At 48.7% G+C, this 15,219-nt stretch overlaps 2 protein-coding genes across 2 annotated transcripts; one reads left to right on the forward strand and one right to left on the reverse strand.

The window, feature by feature from the left end:
* Positions 1-1,658: 1,658 nt before the first annotated feature.
* On the forward strand, positions 1,659-8,235 carry LOC132220527 (pepsin B). The gene is made up of 9 exons (XM_059673706.1): positions 1,659-1,827; positions 2,380-2,536; positions 3,424-3,541; positions 4,041-4,159; positions 4,845-5,044; positions 6,157-6,279; positions 6,649-6,796; positions 7,619-7,717; positions 7,940-8,235. The coding sequence occupies exons 1-9, from the start codon at positions 1,772-1,774 to the stop codon at positions 8,090-8,092; spliced, it is 1,173 nt and encodes a 390-aa protein (XP_059529689.1). The 5' UTR covers positions 1,659-1,771; the 3' UTR covers positions 8,093-8,235.
* Positions 8,236-8,368: 133 nt separating this feature from the next.
* On the reverse strand, positions 8,369-14,099 carry CIMAP3 (ciliary microtubule associated protein 3). The gene is made up of 6 exons (XM_059675056.1): positions 14,081-14,099; positions 13,706-13,848; positions 12,981-13,076; positions 11,709-11,839; positions 10,898-11,015; positions 8,369-8,837 (listed from the first exon to the last, which is right to left on the reverse strand). Exons 1-6 carry the CDS (start codon positions 14,097-14,099, stop codon positions 8,736-8,738), a joined length of 609 nt encoding a protein of 202 aa, XP_059531039.1. The 3' UTR covers positions 8,369-8,735.
* Positions 14,100-15,219: the final 1,120 nt, after the last annotated feature.

Here is a 15,219-nt window from a genome sequence, read left to right on the forward strand (position 1 = left end):
GGTCAGTAGAAAAATTGATATAGAAATACAGTATGTGTATACATAATTATATTCCTAGCTTGAACCACTGAGAGAGCCTGAAAGCAATGACATTTCAGAAGCAATAAGCTCATCTAATGCTCAGATCTTGACTTCTAAATTTTGCTTCTCAATAAAAGGAACCGGGGATCCTTGAAAAGATAGCTGATTCTTGGGCTGGGCCAGGGGAGGCACAAGAAAAGACTGGAATATCTTACGTTTCCATAAAGTAAGGAAGTACTTGAAAATCAATGAGGCCATGTCAGAGGGACACAAGAGCCACCCTGAAAGAGTTCCAAATGGCCCAAATTGGGGCAATTTGCACAACAAAATAATAATAGATTTTAACCCATAGAATAAAGTAAATATCATGAGTTCATACGCTATCAATGAATAACTGAATTTAAAAAGGGAGAAAAAGGGACAGCTGCTCCTTAAAATAGAATGTCAGTTAATAAACGTTGAAGAAAGAGTCTAGGGTGTGACAAGAGACTGAGGCACAGATGTGGGGTGGGAGTCTTAGGAACCACCGGCAAGGTGACGATTTGACCAATTGACATGGGAGGGGGGCAGGGCGCAGGCTCCGAGGGCATGACTAATGAACAGGAACGGTTGTCTGCACCCAGGAAAGCGAGCTGAGGAGAAAATGTTATGAGCGTTTGTCACTTTCTAATTTGAATTTTCAAAAAACGATTTTTGTAAGTTAGAAATATTGCCAATAGGTGGCAGCAGCATGCAGGGTTACATTTTTTTACGAGGACCAAAAGAAAACTTGGTCCTTGTGTGCAAAGGAATGAAAAAAAAATTTTCCCCATAAAATAAAATATCTCCCCCCCCCCCCCACAAAATAAAATAACTTTCTACAAAAAAAGGGAAAGCAAGTATACATCTCTTTGTTCTTATTATCATTAAGATTGATAGTTTCATGCACATTGAAGCTATGAGAGCTTGCGTACACCAGGCTCAGAGAAGGAGCCTGTGGTTAGGTAGAGGTTGAGTTCAGACACACCAGAGACTTAATCCCACCTCTACCATTTATTGACTATATGATCATGGCGGGGGGTGGGGTGGGGGGAGGTAATTTGATTCCGTGCCAGTCATTTCAGCAGGAATGCAGACATTTGCATACCAGGGCCATTTCTTAATGGTCTTTGCACTTCCAGAGCTCACTACGGAGGTGAGCATAGAGTGGGTATTCACTACATGTTGGCTAATTTGTGAACTGCGACGCTGAAAATAGGAGCAGAGTGTCGTGGACATTGAGAATCACCTATGGAAAGCTATAGACGGGACTGATCAGAGGAAGAGGGCGGAGAAAGAGAAGTAGAGAGTAGACTGTAAATTTCAAAGCAGCACATGCCCTTTGAAGCTAAAGAGCAAACTGTTCCGTTGTTCTGGCAGAAGTTGCCAGCACCCACCTCCCAGTAGGCACGGCCACCCTGGTGTCTTTTGCCTCCAGTAAACTTTACATTTGTTATCACAGCCTAATCTTTAGATTCCATCAGCAAAGCCACTAATTGCTTTTTAAACAGACCACAGAGTAGACAAAGTCCTTCATGCTTGCCAAAGGGAAAAACAAACAGAATCCATGGGAGTGTAGGGGAACAGGCTGTTACACAGGCAGAAAAGTCCAGGTGCCTAGAGATGAAAAGCACAGGGAGATCAGGGTATAAGAGAGGGACCCGACCTCCCTCTGTGCGTCTCAACGCTTGGGTCTGTCACTGTGTCCTGTGTGTTGGTGAAAATCGGCGCCATGAAGATCCTGGTCTTGGTCTTGGTTTGCCTACACCTCTCAGAGGGTGTGGAAAGGTGTGTATTGGGATTCAGCCTCACTGTGAATTCCAGCTCCAAGGGAGCATGACAAGCTACAGAAGAGCAAAGGGTTGCAGGTCTCTTGGAGAGGCAGTCAGATTGTACCAAGAACTGAACATCCACTGGGAGCCAAGACTTGAAATGGATGGATGGATGGATGGATGGATGGATGGATGGATGGATGGTGTGTGTGTGTGTGTGTGTGTGTGTGTGTGTGTGTGTGTGTTGAGTGTTTTGTTGGTTTAGACGAATGGACAATCCCTGTCCCAAGCTTATAGCAGGCGCTGGGAAGAAACAGACAGTTATTCTCTGGAAACAAGATATAAGCACAAAACCCCCCGAAATATTATGTAGTGTGTTTCTGTGTTGGGAATCCAGAAATGACTGTAGTGGTCAGAACTTGCTCAAATCCAGGAGGACTTCCTGGACCTCGCTCTTCCTGAGCAGAAAGTACTGAAGAGATTTGAAAACTCCAGGTCAGGTCATTGAAGAGGTTGCTTTAACGGGGCAAGGTGAAGCTCATTCATTTTTTAACCCTATTCTCTGCAGAATCATTCTTAAAAAAGGCAAGTCCATCCGCCAGACAATGGAGGAGAAGGGCGTCCTAGAGAAGTTCCTACAGAACCACCGAGAGGAGGACCCAGCTGCCAAGTATCATTTCAGCAACGATGCTGTTGCCTACGAGCCCATCACTAACTACTTGGATGTGAGTGAAGGTGGAGGGGTGTCCATCTCTTGGCTGATAACCATGTAAAAGCACTCATTTATGCCCCTCATCAGCTCTGATTTGGACTAACTACTAAACCCAAGTCTCACTTTCCTATGGAAAGTATCTACATAAATTATGGGTTGGTAGTATCTAATAGGGTAGTAGCTCCCTTTCCTTTCCCCTTTCTCTCATTACTGGCCCATCTCTCCAAAGCCCCATTTATATGGTTAAGAGACTTACAGGGGTAACGTTCAACTCAATGGAGAGATCGCAGGGAAGTCCTAGCAATGAGCTGCAGGAGAAAGAAGGAAAACATGTGCCTAGCTGGTTTGGCTCAGTGGATAGAACATCAGCCTACTGACTGACGGGTTCCAGGTTCAATTCCAGTCAAAGGCACATGCCCAGGTTGCGGGCTTGATCCCTAGTAGGGGGCGTGCAGGAGGTAGCCGATCAATGATTCTCTCTCATCATTGATGTTTCCATCTCTCTCTCCCTCCCCCTTCCTCTCTGAAGTCAATAAAAAACACATTTTTTAAAAAAAAGAAGGAAAACATGTGCAAGGCCACTAGGGAAAATCTCCCCCTTTGGAAAGATACACTGGTGTCCAGAGAAAGTATTAGAATGTTCTCGAGGCTATGATGTCTGCTCAGGGCATCTGGACTTACTGGTGTCCTGTGGACTGTTCTTAGTAAGATGTTACACAGAGCATCAGAGCTGGAAGCCACTTTAGGGAATGACACATGGGGTGGGAAGATTGTGGGAGAAGCCTCTTATTCCCCTAAGGAGTGATTTGGGCAAAATGTGACTCCCAGTGGGTCAGCTTCTTCCCCACCCTTAGGACAAGGCTAAGCTGCGTAATGAGGGTGACGAACCTTTCTTTGCAGGCTTTCTATTTTGGGGAGATAAGTATTGGGACGCCACCCCAAAATTTCCTGGTCCTCTTCGACACGGGCTCTTCCAATCTGTGGGTGCCCTCCACCTATTGCCAGAGCCAGGCCTGCTGTGAGTATACCGCCATGCCACCCCTGCCATGGATGAGAGCAGAGTAAGGGGCAGAGTCAGGATTGGCCCAGGTTATAATGTCAAGTACAGAGTTCTTGGTGCATATCCACGATCTCTTCCTTCTTAAGTTAGGCACCTCTAGAAATCTTGCCCTCAGTCTTGCCAACAGTTTTGGAGAGAGGCAGAAGACATAGACTGTAACTTCCACTTCTTTCTCCATTGTCCCTTTCCCTCCTCTCTCTCCAGTGGCCAGAATCCCTGACATTTTTGAGGGGATCCATCCCTCAGGGAATGATGGTTGAAAGGAATTCGGGCAATGTTTGCTGCCTAAGGGGACAGGCTTTTCTGGGGCTAACACGGTTTGTCTATATTGTGACGGATCCGAGGCTGAGCCCCATCCCAGACTTGGTCTGATGATCCCGGGCCATTGAGGATATGTTTCCTCCAAGCATCCTGAAAGCAGTGAACGGTGCTGATATTTCATTCTGTCTTTCTACAGCCAATCACAACAGGTTCAACCCCAGCCTGTCCTCCACCTTCAGAAACAATGGGCAAACGTACACACTGTCCTACGGGAGTGGCAGCCTGAGTGTGGTCCTGGGATATGACACTGTGACTGTGAGTGATGTTCTCATAGCCTCTGAGGTTCTGTGCTCTGGCTCCCATTTCTAAAGCCTTAAGCGCTCACACAAATCCACGATTACTAGTCAGGTCAAACCTTCCCAGGAGCTGAGAGTTGGAAAAGGCATCAAAGGCCGTCTCATTCAACCTTCCCCCCAAGACAGGAGTTGCCTCCACAGCAGCCCTGGCTGCAGAAAGCCCGTTACGCTGTGTTGAAACTGTGTGTCTTCCTGTGACTTTGTTCCCTGCTCTCCACTCTACCCTCTGCAACCACACAGAACGTCTGCTTCCTCCTCCACACAACTTCACCTTGGTTACTTGAAGATCTGCCCTTTCACCGTTTTCTTATGTTTTTATGTCTGACACCCATAGCTTCTCTACAGATTTTGCACGTGGACTGCTCAATAGAAAACCAGTCGCTGTCCATGGAAATGGAACCTAGAACTCCAGGAAACAACCGCCTTTGCTTCCCCAGCACCCACACGCTTTTTCCTAAAACATATGTGGTTGGGTGACGCTGTTGCCCTTTCACCTCCCACACCCACACCCAGGAGCGAGCTCAGCATGAAAGAAGCCAGCTTCTCCCCCCAGATCAGGGTCTAGATTCCAGACCCTGGGCACCTACATCCGGGAAGGATTTGTCCACATTGAGTTGTTCAGCTGCTCTGTCTGCTTGGCCCAGGTTCAGAACATCGTCGTCAATAACCAGGAGTTCGGCCTGAGCGAGAATGAGCCCAACGACCCCTTCTACTACTCAGACTTCGATGGGATCCTGGGGATGGCCTACCCCAACATGGCGGTGGGCAGTGCCCCCACAGTCATGCAGGGGATGCTGCAGCAGGGCCAGCTCACCCTGCCCATCTTCAGCTTCTACTTCTCTCGGTAAGAGGCCTTCTCCTGGGAAGAGGTCAGCAAGTGAGGCTCCGTGGGAGCTTTGGACAACTCAACACCAGTCAGAGCTCAGGCTGTAGCGTTTTCTGACTCAGTGACTATAATCTGCTATGCACTTCTGAAGATTTATAAACACATTTCTGGGGGAATTTTATTTTAAACGCACTGGAAGGATTTTTTATTGTGGCCATAAACCATCCGATGACTCTTTTCTTAAAAAATAAGTAGTAGTCCCTCAATATTTGTCCAGTAAACCTGGAGATCGCTGTGAGTGATCAGCGTAACTGTGGAGCTATAGAACAAGCGCCATGAACATTGACCAGTGAAGAGAACAATAATGAGATGCTAATTATAACGGCATCTCTGGCTTTATGAAGGGTTCTTGTAGCAATGACTTCAAATGACATCTTACAAATCCTGTTGTTGGCCTCATTTTTCCAGTGAGGAAATGGAAGCTCAAACAAGCTGTGAATGTTAAGCAAGCTCCCCCCATGTGGGCGTAAAGCTGAGACTCAAACACAAACATTTTGATTTGAAAGCTTTTCCTTCTCCCCCTGGCCTTGAACTTTTGTGACACGCGTCACTCCCTGCTTTTCTTTTCTACACACACGACCCTCAGGGAACCTGAAGTCCAAATGCCTTTCGTCTATGACTGGCAGGTGCAGGGTAGTGAGCACAACAGACCCCAATCCTCTCAGCACTCCCTGGTGACCCAGCTGGCACGACAGAAACACCCTCCCCCCAGCAGCCTCGGCATCTCTGTCAGGCCATGCGGGTGCTCTCAGAGGGGTTTCTTGCTTTGCCCCAGGCAGGGTGTCTGGGATACTTTTATAGCTTTTTTCCAGGTGCCTGATTTCCAAGTCCATCTTCTTTATGGACATAGTCTGTGTTTCCAATTCTCTGAAAATTATTTCCGAGAATGATTGGGTGTCTGAGAATTCCCCTTTCCCTTGTACCTTGAGCCGGGTGATGTCTGAAGAGCACCCCTTCGTTCTGCCGTACCCCAGTGTGGGAGGGAGGGAGGTGAGGGGAGAGGAGAGGAGGGAGAGCAACGCTGACCCATCTGTATTATGGAAACTCATGCACGTTACATTCCTTCTCAGCCAACCAACCCATCAGTACGGTGGAGAGCTCATCCTGGGCGGCGTGGACCAGCGGCTTTATTCCGGCCAGATCGTCTGGGCCCCTGTCACCCAGGAACTGTACTGGCAGATTGCCATTCAGGAGTGAGTAGAGAAGCGGAGAGTTCCTGTGGGTGAGGGTCACGCGTGGGTGTTTCTCTAGCATGACAGCATTCCCTGTTGCTGGCATGGCACGGCTTTCTCGAGGAATCACCAAACCCTCAGGCTGAGATAGACTCTGGCATCCAGGTCCTGCCTTCCAAGAGCTTTCAGCCAGAGCTGGAGGGGTTGCCAGACCAAGCCTGAGGGCAACACTCCGTGACCAGGAAGGCACAGAAGCACGCCTGGCAGAGGTGTTAGCGGGTGGCCTGCTTCCTGGAAGGGCCAGAATGCCGCAGCTGGGCGGCTGGTGGGTGAGGGCTGATCATGTTGGTCGCAGACGCTCCTGACTCTCTGTACTGGTGTCCCCCTCAGGTTTGCCATCGGTGACCAGGCCACTGGCTGGTGCTCCCAGGGCTGCCAGGCCATCGTAGATACAGGCACTTTCCTGCTGGCGGTTCCCCAGCAGTACATGGGCTCCTTCCTGCAAGCAACAGGAGCCCAGCAGGCTCAGAACGGCGATGTGAGTAACCAGAAGCCACGGGAGTGTCTGTACAGCCAGGCAGGCTCAACACAGGAGCCCGAGCTCAGGCATTGAGGTCATCAGAGGGAGGAGGAAGGGCTGGGTGGGCCCCTGAGCCCCTGGCAGGACAGATCAGGTGGGAACACAGCATGAACTCTCAGCGCAAGGAAGGGTAAGGGGGTGAGTAATACCGACTCCATCCAGACTGTGAGTGGGACCAACGGCTACGGGCAGGTGCTCTTAACCCATCGCAGGTCTTAGGAACACACGCCAGCTTGGTCTGGCCACTGTCATTTGACTGCAATGTCATCAGGGCACAGTGCGTTTTCACATTCCACGTGGGTTTCTGTCTTCACTGGGAAGACATACATCTTCGGGTTTTACTCCGAGAAGCCTCCTGTCCCCACCCCTCCTCCTCTTTGCACACATATCAGTAGTTTGCTTCTCCTTGTATGTGAGAGTCTGGGCCCAGACTAAATCCTGGCTCCCCAAGGTGTGTGTGTGTGTGTGTGTGTGTGTGTGTGTATCCACACCTTTTCTCTGTAATTTGTACTTTCTGGGCTTAGAAATTGTTGTGGAATGAGCCTAACTCCTTATAGCCATATGGATACAACTCAGGTCTAAGAGCTGAGATGCCGGAAAGGAGAGGATTCCAGAAGAAAGAGGGGGTCTGGTCAGCGTTGTACGGGAGTCGGGCCTTGCGGTCCCCGCTCTGAGGGAGCCTGTGCTGCAAGGTCAAGCACAGTCACCCAGGAGAAGGGGGCTCGCTCTTCGTCTGGGCTCCAGGGGGTGCTCTACAGCTTTGCCTTTTCTGTCTCCCAGTTTGTGGTCGCCTGCAACTCCGTGGAGAGCTTGCCCACCATCACCTTCATCATCAGCGGGTCCCAGTTCCCTCTGCCTCCCTCCGCCTATGTCCTCAACGTATGTGGTCACTCCCAGGATATGTGGTTGGATGGGCCCTACCGCTGTCCCGTGTCCCAGCTCACATCTGGGCAGCTATGGGGAATCCCCAGGGCAGGGCTGGGGTGAACAAGAATTCAGAGACCCCAGAGGGTGCCATGAACTACAGGGTGGGGGAAGTTTGGGTGGGGGGAGGTCTCTATAGTGCAAATGGTTATATCCTGGTGTCCCCTGTCCCTTTAGAACAACGGCTACTGCAGGCTGGGGATCGAGGCCACTTACCTGCCCTCCCCCAACGGGCAGCCGCTGTGGATCCTGGGGGACGTCTTCCTCAAGGAGTACTACTCGGTCTACGACATGGCTAACAACAGGGTGGGCTTTGCCTTCGCCGCCTAGACGGCGAGAGGCAGCTGTCCGCACCCCGCACGCAGGCCTGGGGATGCCCTCGTGTGGCTGTGGGCTCACCGCACCATTTCCAACCACCCTGACCCCTTCTGTTCACCACAGTCTTACTTCCTGCAACGAATAAATTGGGAAACTCCAAAAATCTTTGAAGTTCCTTCCAAAATGTCCTTTTTGTGTGTGTTCTGCTTTTAGTCATTTATTCTAAATGAAACTTAGCAGCAGCTATGTCCGGGGGTCTGTTCACTGAGTGATGGGAGAGAACCAGGAGGGAGAGTAGGTCTGTGCGCAGCCGGCTTCAGCACAGACCGGAGGCCGGGGTGGGATCTATGGGAGGCCTCCACCCGAGGTCATCCCCCCTCCCCGCACTCTACTCCAGCGCTTTCCTCTCTCCATTCTGGAAAAGAACATGAACCAGACCAATCCCCAACTTCAGAATGTTGGAGAGAGAAAAAAGAAACCTTCGCATTTCAAATAGGTGCTGTGAGGGCCAAAATACAAAGCCAAACCGGCCTTTATGCTCTCACGGGGTACTTAGGGCCCCCTGCCCCGCCCTGGGCCTCAGGCTGGCCGAGGAGCAGACCACACAGTGCAGGGGAGAGGAGCAGCTCCGTCCTCCATCTGGGAGACGCTGTGGTCAGGAGGAGCATGTGGAGGAAGACCCAGCTTCTGAACCGTAAAACAGGCTCAAGTAGGCCATACGGTTCCGATGTCTTTTGAAGTCCCTGTCGCTGGGCAGCTGCAAGGAGAGAATGTTGTCTCAGACCAGATGCGGAGGAGAGCCCTTTGTCTCTGGTCCTCCTGGCTGTGCAAGGAGGTGCCCATTGCAGCTGTTGTGGCCTAGCTAACCCCCACCCCACAGTCATCTAGCCTCAGTCATCCTCTCCTTTATTTATTTATTTATTTGAGAGAGAGCGCGGGGAAGGGAGAGGGAGAGACAGAAAGAAATATCAATATAAGAGTGATCGAGCCCGCAACCCAGGCATGTGCCCTGATCAGGAATCGAATCGGCAACCTTTCAGTGCACGGGACGATGCCCAACCAACTGAGCCACTCCAGCCAGGGCTGATTCTCTCAACTTTTGTAGGTACAGTGACTCTTTATCATCTTACTTTGGTGTCTATCATGTTGAGAATTTTTTTTTTTTTAGTTGGTAAATCTCTAAGAGTTAACTGGTAAACTTCTTGAAAACAAAGATGGTATGTTCAATTCTTGAATGTGACCTATAGGCCCTAGCACAATTATACTAATACATCAGGCATGTAATAAGTATTTGTGAAATTTATCCAAAATTCCACTAGGAAATAAAAGGCACCTTTGGAATTATGGTAGCTAACATGTATTGAGCATTTATTATGTTATAGGTACTGTGTTAAATGCTTTTCTACCTTATCTCAATCTTTACAACCTTATCAGATTGATTATTATACTCATTTTAAAGATACAAAAACGGAGGCTTAGAAAAAGTAGGGGACTTGTCCAAGATCATACATCAAGTAAGTACTGGAGCTGGGATTTGAACCCAGACAGTTGTCCCCAGAATCCATGCTTGTACAGAATGCTCTACAACCCCCTGATGATCTAATACTCAAGTGACATGATGGAAAGAGCAGGGGTTTTTCCATCATTCTCTAGAGTCTAGATCAGCCGTGGGCAAACTACAGCCCGCGGGCCGAATCCCGCCCGTTTGAAATGAATAAAACTAAAAAAAAAGACCGTACCTTTTTATGTAATGATGTTTACTTTGAATTTATATTAGTTCACACAAACACTCCATCCATGCTTTTGTTCCGGCCCTCCGGTCCAGTTTAAGAACCCATTGTGGCCCTCGGGTCAAAAAGTTTGCCCACCCCTGGTCTAGATGGATCTAGATCTAGATTCATGTATGGCCTGCACAAATCACTTAATCTGTCTTAGTCTCAATTTCCTCCTCTATCATATACAGACTAGAGGCCCGGTGCATGAAATTTGTGCACTGTGTGTGTGTGGGGGGGGGGGCGGGGTCCCTCAGCCTGGCCTGTGCCCTCTCGCAGTCCAGGATCCCTCATGAGATGTCTGACTGATGGCTTAGGCCCACTCTCCATGGGACTAACATCAGTCAGACATCCTTAGTGCTGCTGTGGAGGCAGAAGAGACTACCGCCACTGCGCTTGTCAGCTATGAGCCTGGCTCAGGGCTTCTGGCTGAGGACGCTCCCCCTATAGGAGCACACTGACCATCAGGGGCAGCTCCTGCATTGAGCGTCTGACCCTGATTGTCAGTGCGCATCACAGCCACCGGTTGTTCCACTGTTCGGTTGATTTGCATATTAGCCTTTTATTATATAGGATAATTCTCCTGTACCTACCACAAAATATTTGAGAATTAAATAAGATTCACCGGAACTTTTGTGCAGACATGCACATGTTTAAAAAAATTTAATAAAATTGCCCTAGCTGGTTTGGCTCAGTGGATAGAGCGTTAGCCTGTAGCTGAAGAGTCCCGGATTCGATTCTGGTCAAGGGCACATGCCTGGATTGCGGGCTTGATCCCCAGTAGGGGGCATGCAGGAGGCAGCCAATCAATGATTCTCTCTCAGCATTAATGTTTCTCTCTCCCTTCTCTGAAATCAATAAAAATATTTTTTAAAAATCTAATAAAATTGTATAACTTTCCCCCAAATTCCTATATGTATATGCACACAAAATTGCGCATATAATTTCAGGGGAACAGGACTTTCCAAAGCTCATTCACAGACTCCCCGTTAGGAGCCCCTATGGAAGAACTAGATCATGTTCTAAAGAAGGCCAGTGTTGTTACCTCAGCTTTTAGGGTCCTTTTCTGCAGACATGGAATCTGAGCCCAGTCTGGAGATCCAAATTTCATTGGCCAGGTGACTTTTGCGGGTGGCTTTATCTGCGGGTTGTACATGTCAGGGCTAGAAATCAAAACATGTAACATGATGTCTATGACTTAGTGACTATTTGTGAATCCCATCAGTAAGCTGTCCCTGAACTAGGTCTAACTCCTTGATAACAGGCAACAGACTGATCAGGTTTTTAATGTTGTGCAAGCACCTTCAGCTGTTAATGTCTTTCTAATTAGGTGTCACTCACTTTCCCAGAAAGACTTCTCTCCACAACCCTTGATAAAGTAGACTCCAGTCAATCCATCACTCAGCATTATATCATCATCCTGTTTTATCACCCTCATAGCACATCGCCAGGTCACCGTTCTGCTTGGTTTGGCTTATGGCTACTGTCTTGGTATAGTTATTCATAAGGTCCCCTTTAACTCTCGAATGTGTCGCGGTCAGATTAATACATATATGGCCACTCTCCTCCTTACTGTTGATATTTTCTTATTTGCTCCTCATCTGTCTGGATTCTAGAATGTAAGCTCCAAGAAATCAGGAGCCTTGTGTGATGGGTTCAATGAAACATCTCTGGAACCACAGAACTGCCTGGCACATTCATAAATACTCGTTAAACGAATCACTATGATTTACACTTCCATGATGCCAGAGATCTGGAAGGCAAAAGAGGTTGAATCTTAAAGATGAGTGGTTTTGTACCTGTCCTTCCTTTCCTATCGCTTTCTGTTGAAGTGCCCCAGAAAAGAGGAGACATACCCAGGATAACTCATGTCCTTTGAGTGAGTTATAAATCGAGGCAACATGACATTAAATGGAGCAAAACTTTGTTTTCGTTTTCCCTCCTGAAGATTTATTGTCTGGTACGTGCCTGGGTGAGGTGTCAGATCCTGTTTCCAAGAAAAAGAGCAATATGTTAGAAGATGATACACAGGTATACACGTGAAGCCTTGTAAGTAATACACACACACACACACACACACACACACACACACACACACACACACACACCCCAGACTCATCCTCTTCTGGTTCATGTATCAGCTATGGTTTAACCATCTCAAGCTACAGAAATAGGCCTATGATAGGTAGAAAACCAAGATCGGTGTGGTTCAACTACCTAAAAATGCATCCTGCTTAGGTTGTAGAAATCAACCTCCCCCTGCAGGCCCCCCACTGGGGATTGAGTCTGCAGCCTGCATCCTGGGCATGTGCCCTGACCAGGGATCGAACCATGACCTCGTGATTCATAGGCTGATGCTCAACGACTGAGCCACGCCGGCTGGGCTTGTTTTCTTTTCAATCTTTATCGGAGAATATGTTTATTGAATTAAGAGCAAGGAAGAAGGAGAGAACCCAGGTATGTGGCTGGGAATCTGACAACCTTTTGGTGCACTGGATGATGCTCCAACCAACTGAGCCACACCAGTCAGGGTGGAATTTTTTTAAAATATATTTTTATTTATTTCAGAGAAAAAGAGAGGGAGAGAGATAGAGATAGAAACATCAATGATGAGAGAGAATCTTTGATTGGCTGCCTCCTGCACGCTCTCTACTGGGGACTCAGCCCAAAACCTGGGCATGTGCCCTGACTCAGAATGGATTGATGCTCAACCACTGAGCCACAACAGGCTGGGCTGTTTTTCTAACTGACAAGATAATCCAATGCATATAAACAACGCTTCCAGTACTTTAACATCAGGTGTCTCAGTCACCACTGAAACTCTAATTTGGTACCACTTCTCCTGATAATTGTTTCCCACTCTCCCAGACTCTCTCTCTCTCTCTCTCTCTCTCTCTCTCTCTCTCTCTCTCTCTCTCACACACACACACACACACACACACATACATTTCCAATGCATTAGCCCAAGCTTTTCAGATAGGCTTAATGGCTTTTGCCTAAATGTCTATATTTCTTTAATTTCAGAGCATATTGTTTAGGTAACCTCCCACTCACTGCCCTGTGCTTCCCAATGCAAATACAACACCATGGATCACACGAAAACTGAAGTGCATGCAACCATTTCTAACCTTATTCGGCTTAAACCTCATGGCTGTTCTGGCTCCCAAAGTATATCCTTTTTTACTGGTCGGGATTTTGGAGAGGTTGTGTACCCAGTCATACCTCTTCGGGTAGAATATATTTTTTAAAACAAACAAAGAAAAACACAGAGAACGTTATCGTCATGAAAACAGCACGGACTTAGAATGAATCTTCTCTGCAGGAGTTGCTCTCTCTTGACTTCTTGACTTCTGCGACTCAAGACCATAGAAACAAGGACATGAGTAACAGGTAACTTTGCAGGGGAATGTGCCTGGGTAAGGCGGAGTAAGTGACATTTCTTTGCCTTCCAGTGAATCCAGTCCTCTGACCACAGAGCTGGATTTGCTCTAATGCAAATGTATCTGATCATATTATTTCATGAACTCTCCTACCAACACATCTACAATCCAGGCTTGGTCTAATGGGTGGGTAACTGGCATTGGTTCACAAGTCCTTGGAGGTGGGAATGGAGTGGGGACTATCCTCTTAACTATATGAAGCAAAGGCTTGTGTTGGATAGAGGCTGGGAGGGGGGAGGACTGGTCCTTTAATCTATGACACTGACCCTGACAGCTGGCTGCGGAGAACAAGGGCACTTTCTCCTTTGGGGACCCTGAAGGTCACACATTCTGTAGTTTTTCTTCCACTGAACTTGGCTATCTTTAAATCGATGGGGAACTGGAGACACACCTCAGGGAAGGTGAATACTCACAGTATCTGTTGTGTAACATCCAGGCCCTCTGTGGGGTGCTCCCCTAAGGGGGAGAAACTTGTTTCCCAAAAGGGTGTGCGGATGGAAGTAAGGAAAGATCTTCTTCTCTTCTCCGGTTCCGAAGGGGTGCTGAACCACAGGTCCTGACGGTCAAGAAGGAGGAGAAGGGCCCCTTGAGGGATCCAAGGGAGTGCCTTAGCGGGGGCGGGGAGACACAGGAGGCTGAGCAGAGGACAGGGCCTTGCCGAGCTCTTAGCAAAAACCAGACCAAAGTCCATGAAGGGGACCCAACGGCCTTTCCTCCCCTTGTCTTTCCCAGCCGCCCCCAGTCTTCCTCCCCTGGACGCGACACCCCTTCCCCGTAACCCTCCTCACCGCCTCTGGTGAAGCCCATCCTGCGCTCGTTTGGGTTAGTGTTTGTGTACTGCGTTGCCAAGGGAATGGACGCCGCGCGGGCCCCTGCTCCGAGCTCGCCTGCGCCTGCGCAGCAAGTGGGAGCGCCCGCCCTGGAAGCCAGCCACCTACAGGGCGGGACCCGCACCTCCTCCCGGACCCGGAGCCGGAGCCCAGCGGAATGTGGGCTCTGCAGCTGGGTTGGCGGTAGATGGCTTTGCTGGACCCGTGACTATTGGGGCGGCGGGGGTGAAGGATGGGCCCAAGGGCCACTGGGAATGTGCTGAGGAGAGAGAGGACACTGGGGCTCAGAATGCCTGGAAATTGGGCTACTAGGACCGGGGACTAGTAGCAGCCGCTGCAGTGATGGCTTATGGAGGTGCGCTCCCAGGGCAACCCGAGCAGGGGAATTGGGGACCCTATTAGCCCTTCTTAGGCCCCCTTTTCCTGTTCCTCAAGCCCTTTCCCCATCAGGTGGTCTCCTTGTCCCCCTAAAGCAGTGGTTCTCAACCTTCCTAATGCGGCGACCCTTTAATACAGTTCCTCATGTTGTGGTGACCCCCAATTTCATTGTTACAAATTGAACATAATTAAAGCATAGTGATTAATCACACAAACAATATGTAATTATGTATGTGTTTTCTGATGGTCTTAGGCGACCCCTGTGAAAGGGTCGGTCGACCCCCAAAGGGGTGGCAACCCACAGGTTGAGAACCGCTGCAAAAGGGAACGCAAGGTTGTAACAGGGCTGGAAGCCTTAAGAGGAGCAACAAAATCACAGAAGTTTTAATAGTTTTTAAATCGTGGGCAGTCACTTAAATGTCCAAGTCCCCGTTTCCTCATCTCTACATTGAGAATGATGAGAATTCTTCTTTACAGGGTCGTGAAGAGGATTGAGATAACAGAACTAAAGCAATCCAGTGTCTGGTAGGTGGCAAGAGGTGATTATTGCTGAAGACCATCTCCAGCCGGCTCGGCAGCACTCCCTCCCATCCTCAGCCCAGAAGGATCAAGGTGTGTGTTGAGTTCTTTACCTTTGTCCTGGGTATGAGCACTAACTTGCTTTCACCTGGATATGATTACTAACTTGCTTTTAGGATGGCTTTAGGAATTGTCAGGTG

This window comes from Myotis daubentonii, chromosome 18, assembly GCF_963259705.1.
Source record: "Myotis daubentonii chromosome 18, mMyoDau2.1, whole genome shotgun sequence".
Classification (NCBI taxonomy): Eukaryota; Metazoa; Chordata; class Mammalia; order Chiroptera; family Vespertilionidae; genus Myotis; species Myotis daubentonii.

What these genes read in the sequence shown, in the direction of transcription:
- LOC132220527 (XM_059673706.1), top strand. Translation starts at nt 1,772, where the DNA reads ATGAAGATCCTGGTCTTGGTCTTGGTTTGCCTACACCTCTCAGAGGGT. An exon ending in CTCTCAGAGGGTGTGGAAAG is followed by an intron (nt 1,828 to 2,379) that starts GTGTGTATTGGG and finishes TATTCTCTGCAG; the next exon opens with AATCATTCTTAAAAAAGGCA. An exon ending in CCTCCGCCTATGTCCTCAAC is followed by an intron (nt 7,718 to 7,939) that starts GTATGTGGTCAC and finishes CTGTCCCTTTAG; the next exon opens with AACAACGGCTACTGCAGGCT.
- CIMAP3 (XM_059675056.1), bottom strand. An exon ending in TGAGGTTTAAGCCGAATAAG is followed by an intron (nt 11,840 to 12,980) that starts GTTAGAAATGGT and finishes TCTTGGAAACAG; the next exon opens with GATCTGACACCTCACCCAGG. An exon ending in AAAGGACCCTAAAAGCTGAG is followed by an intron (nt 8,838 to 10,897) that starts GTAACAACACTG and finishes CTCTCCTTGCAG; the next exon opens with CTGCCCAGCGACAGGGACTT.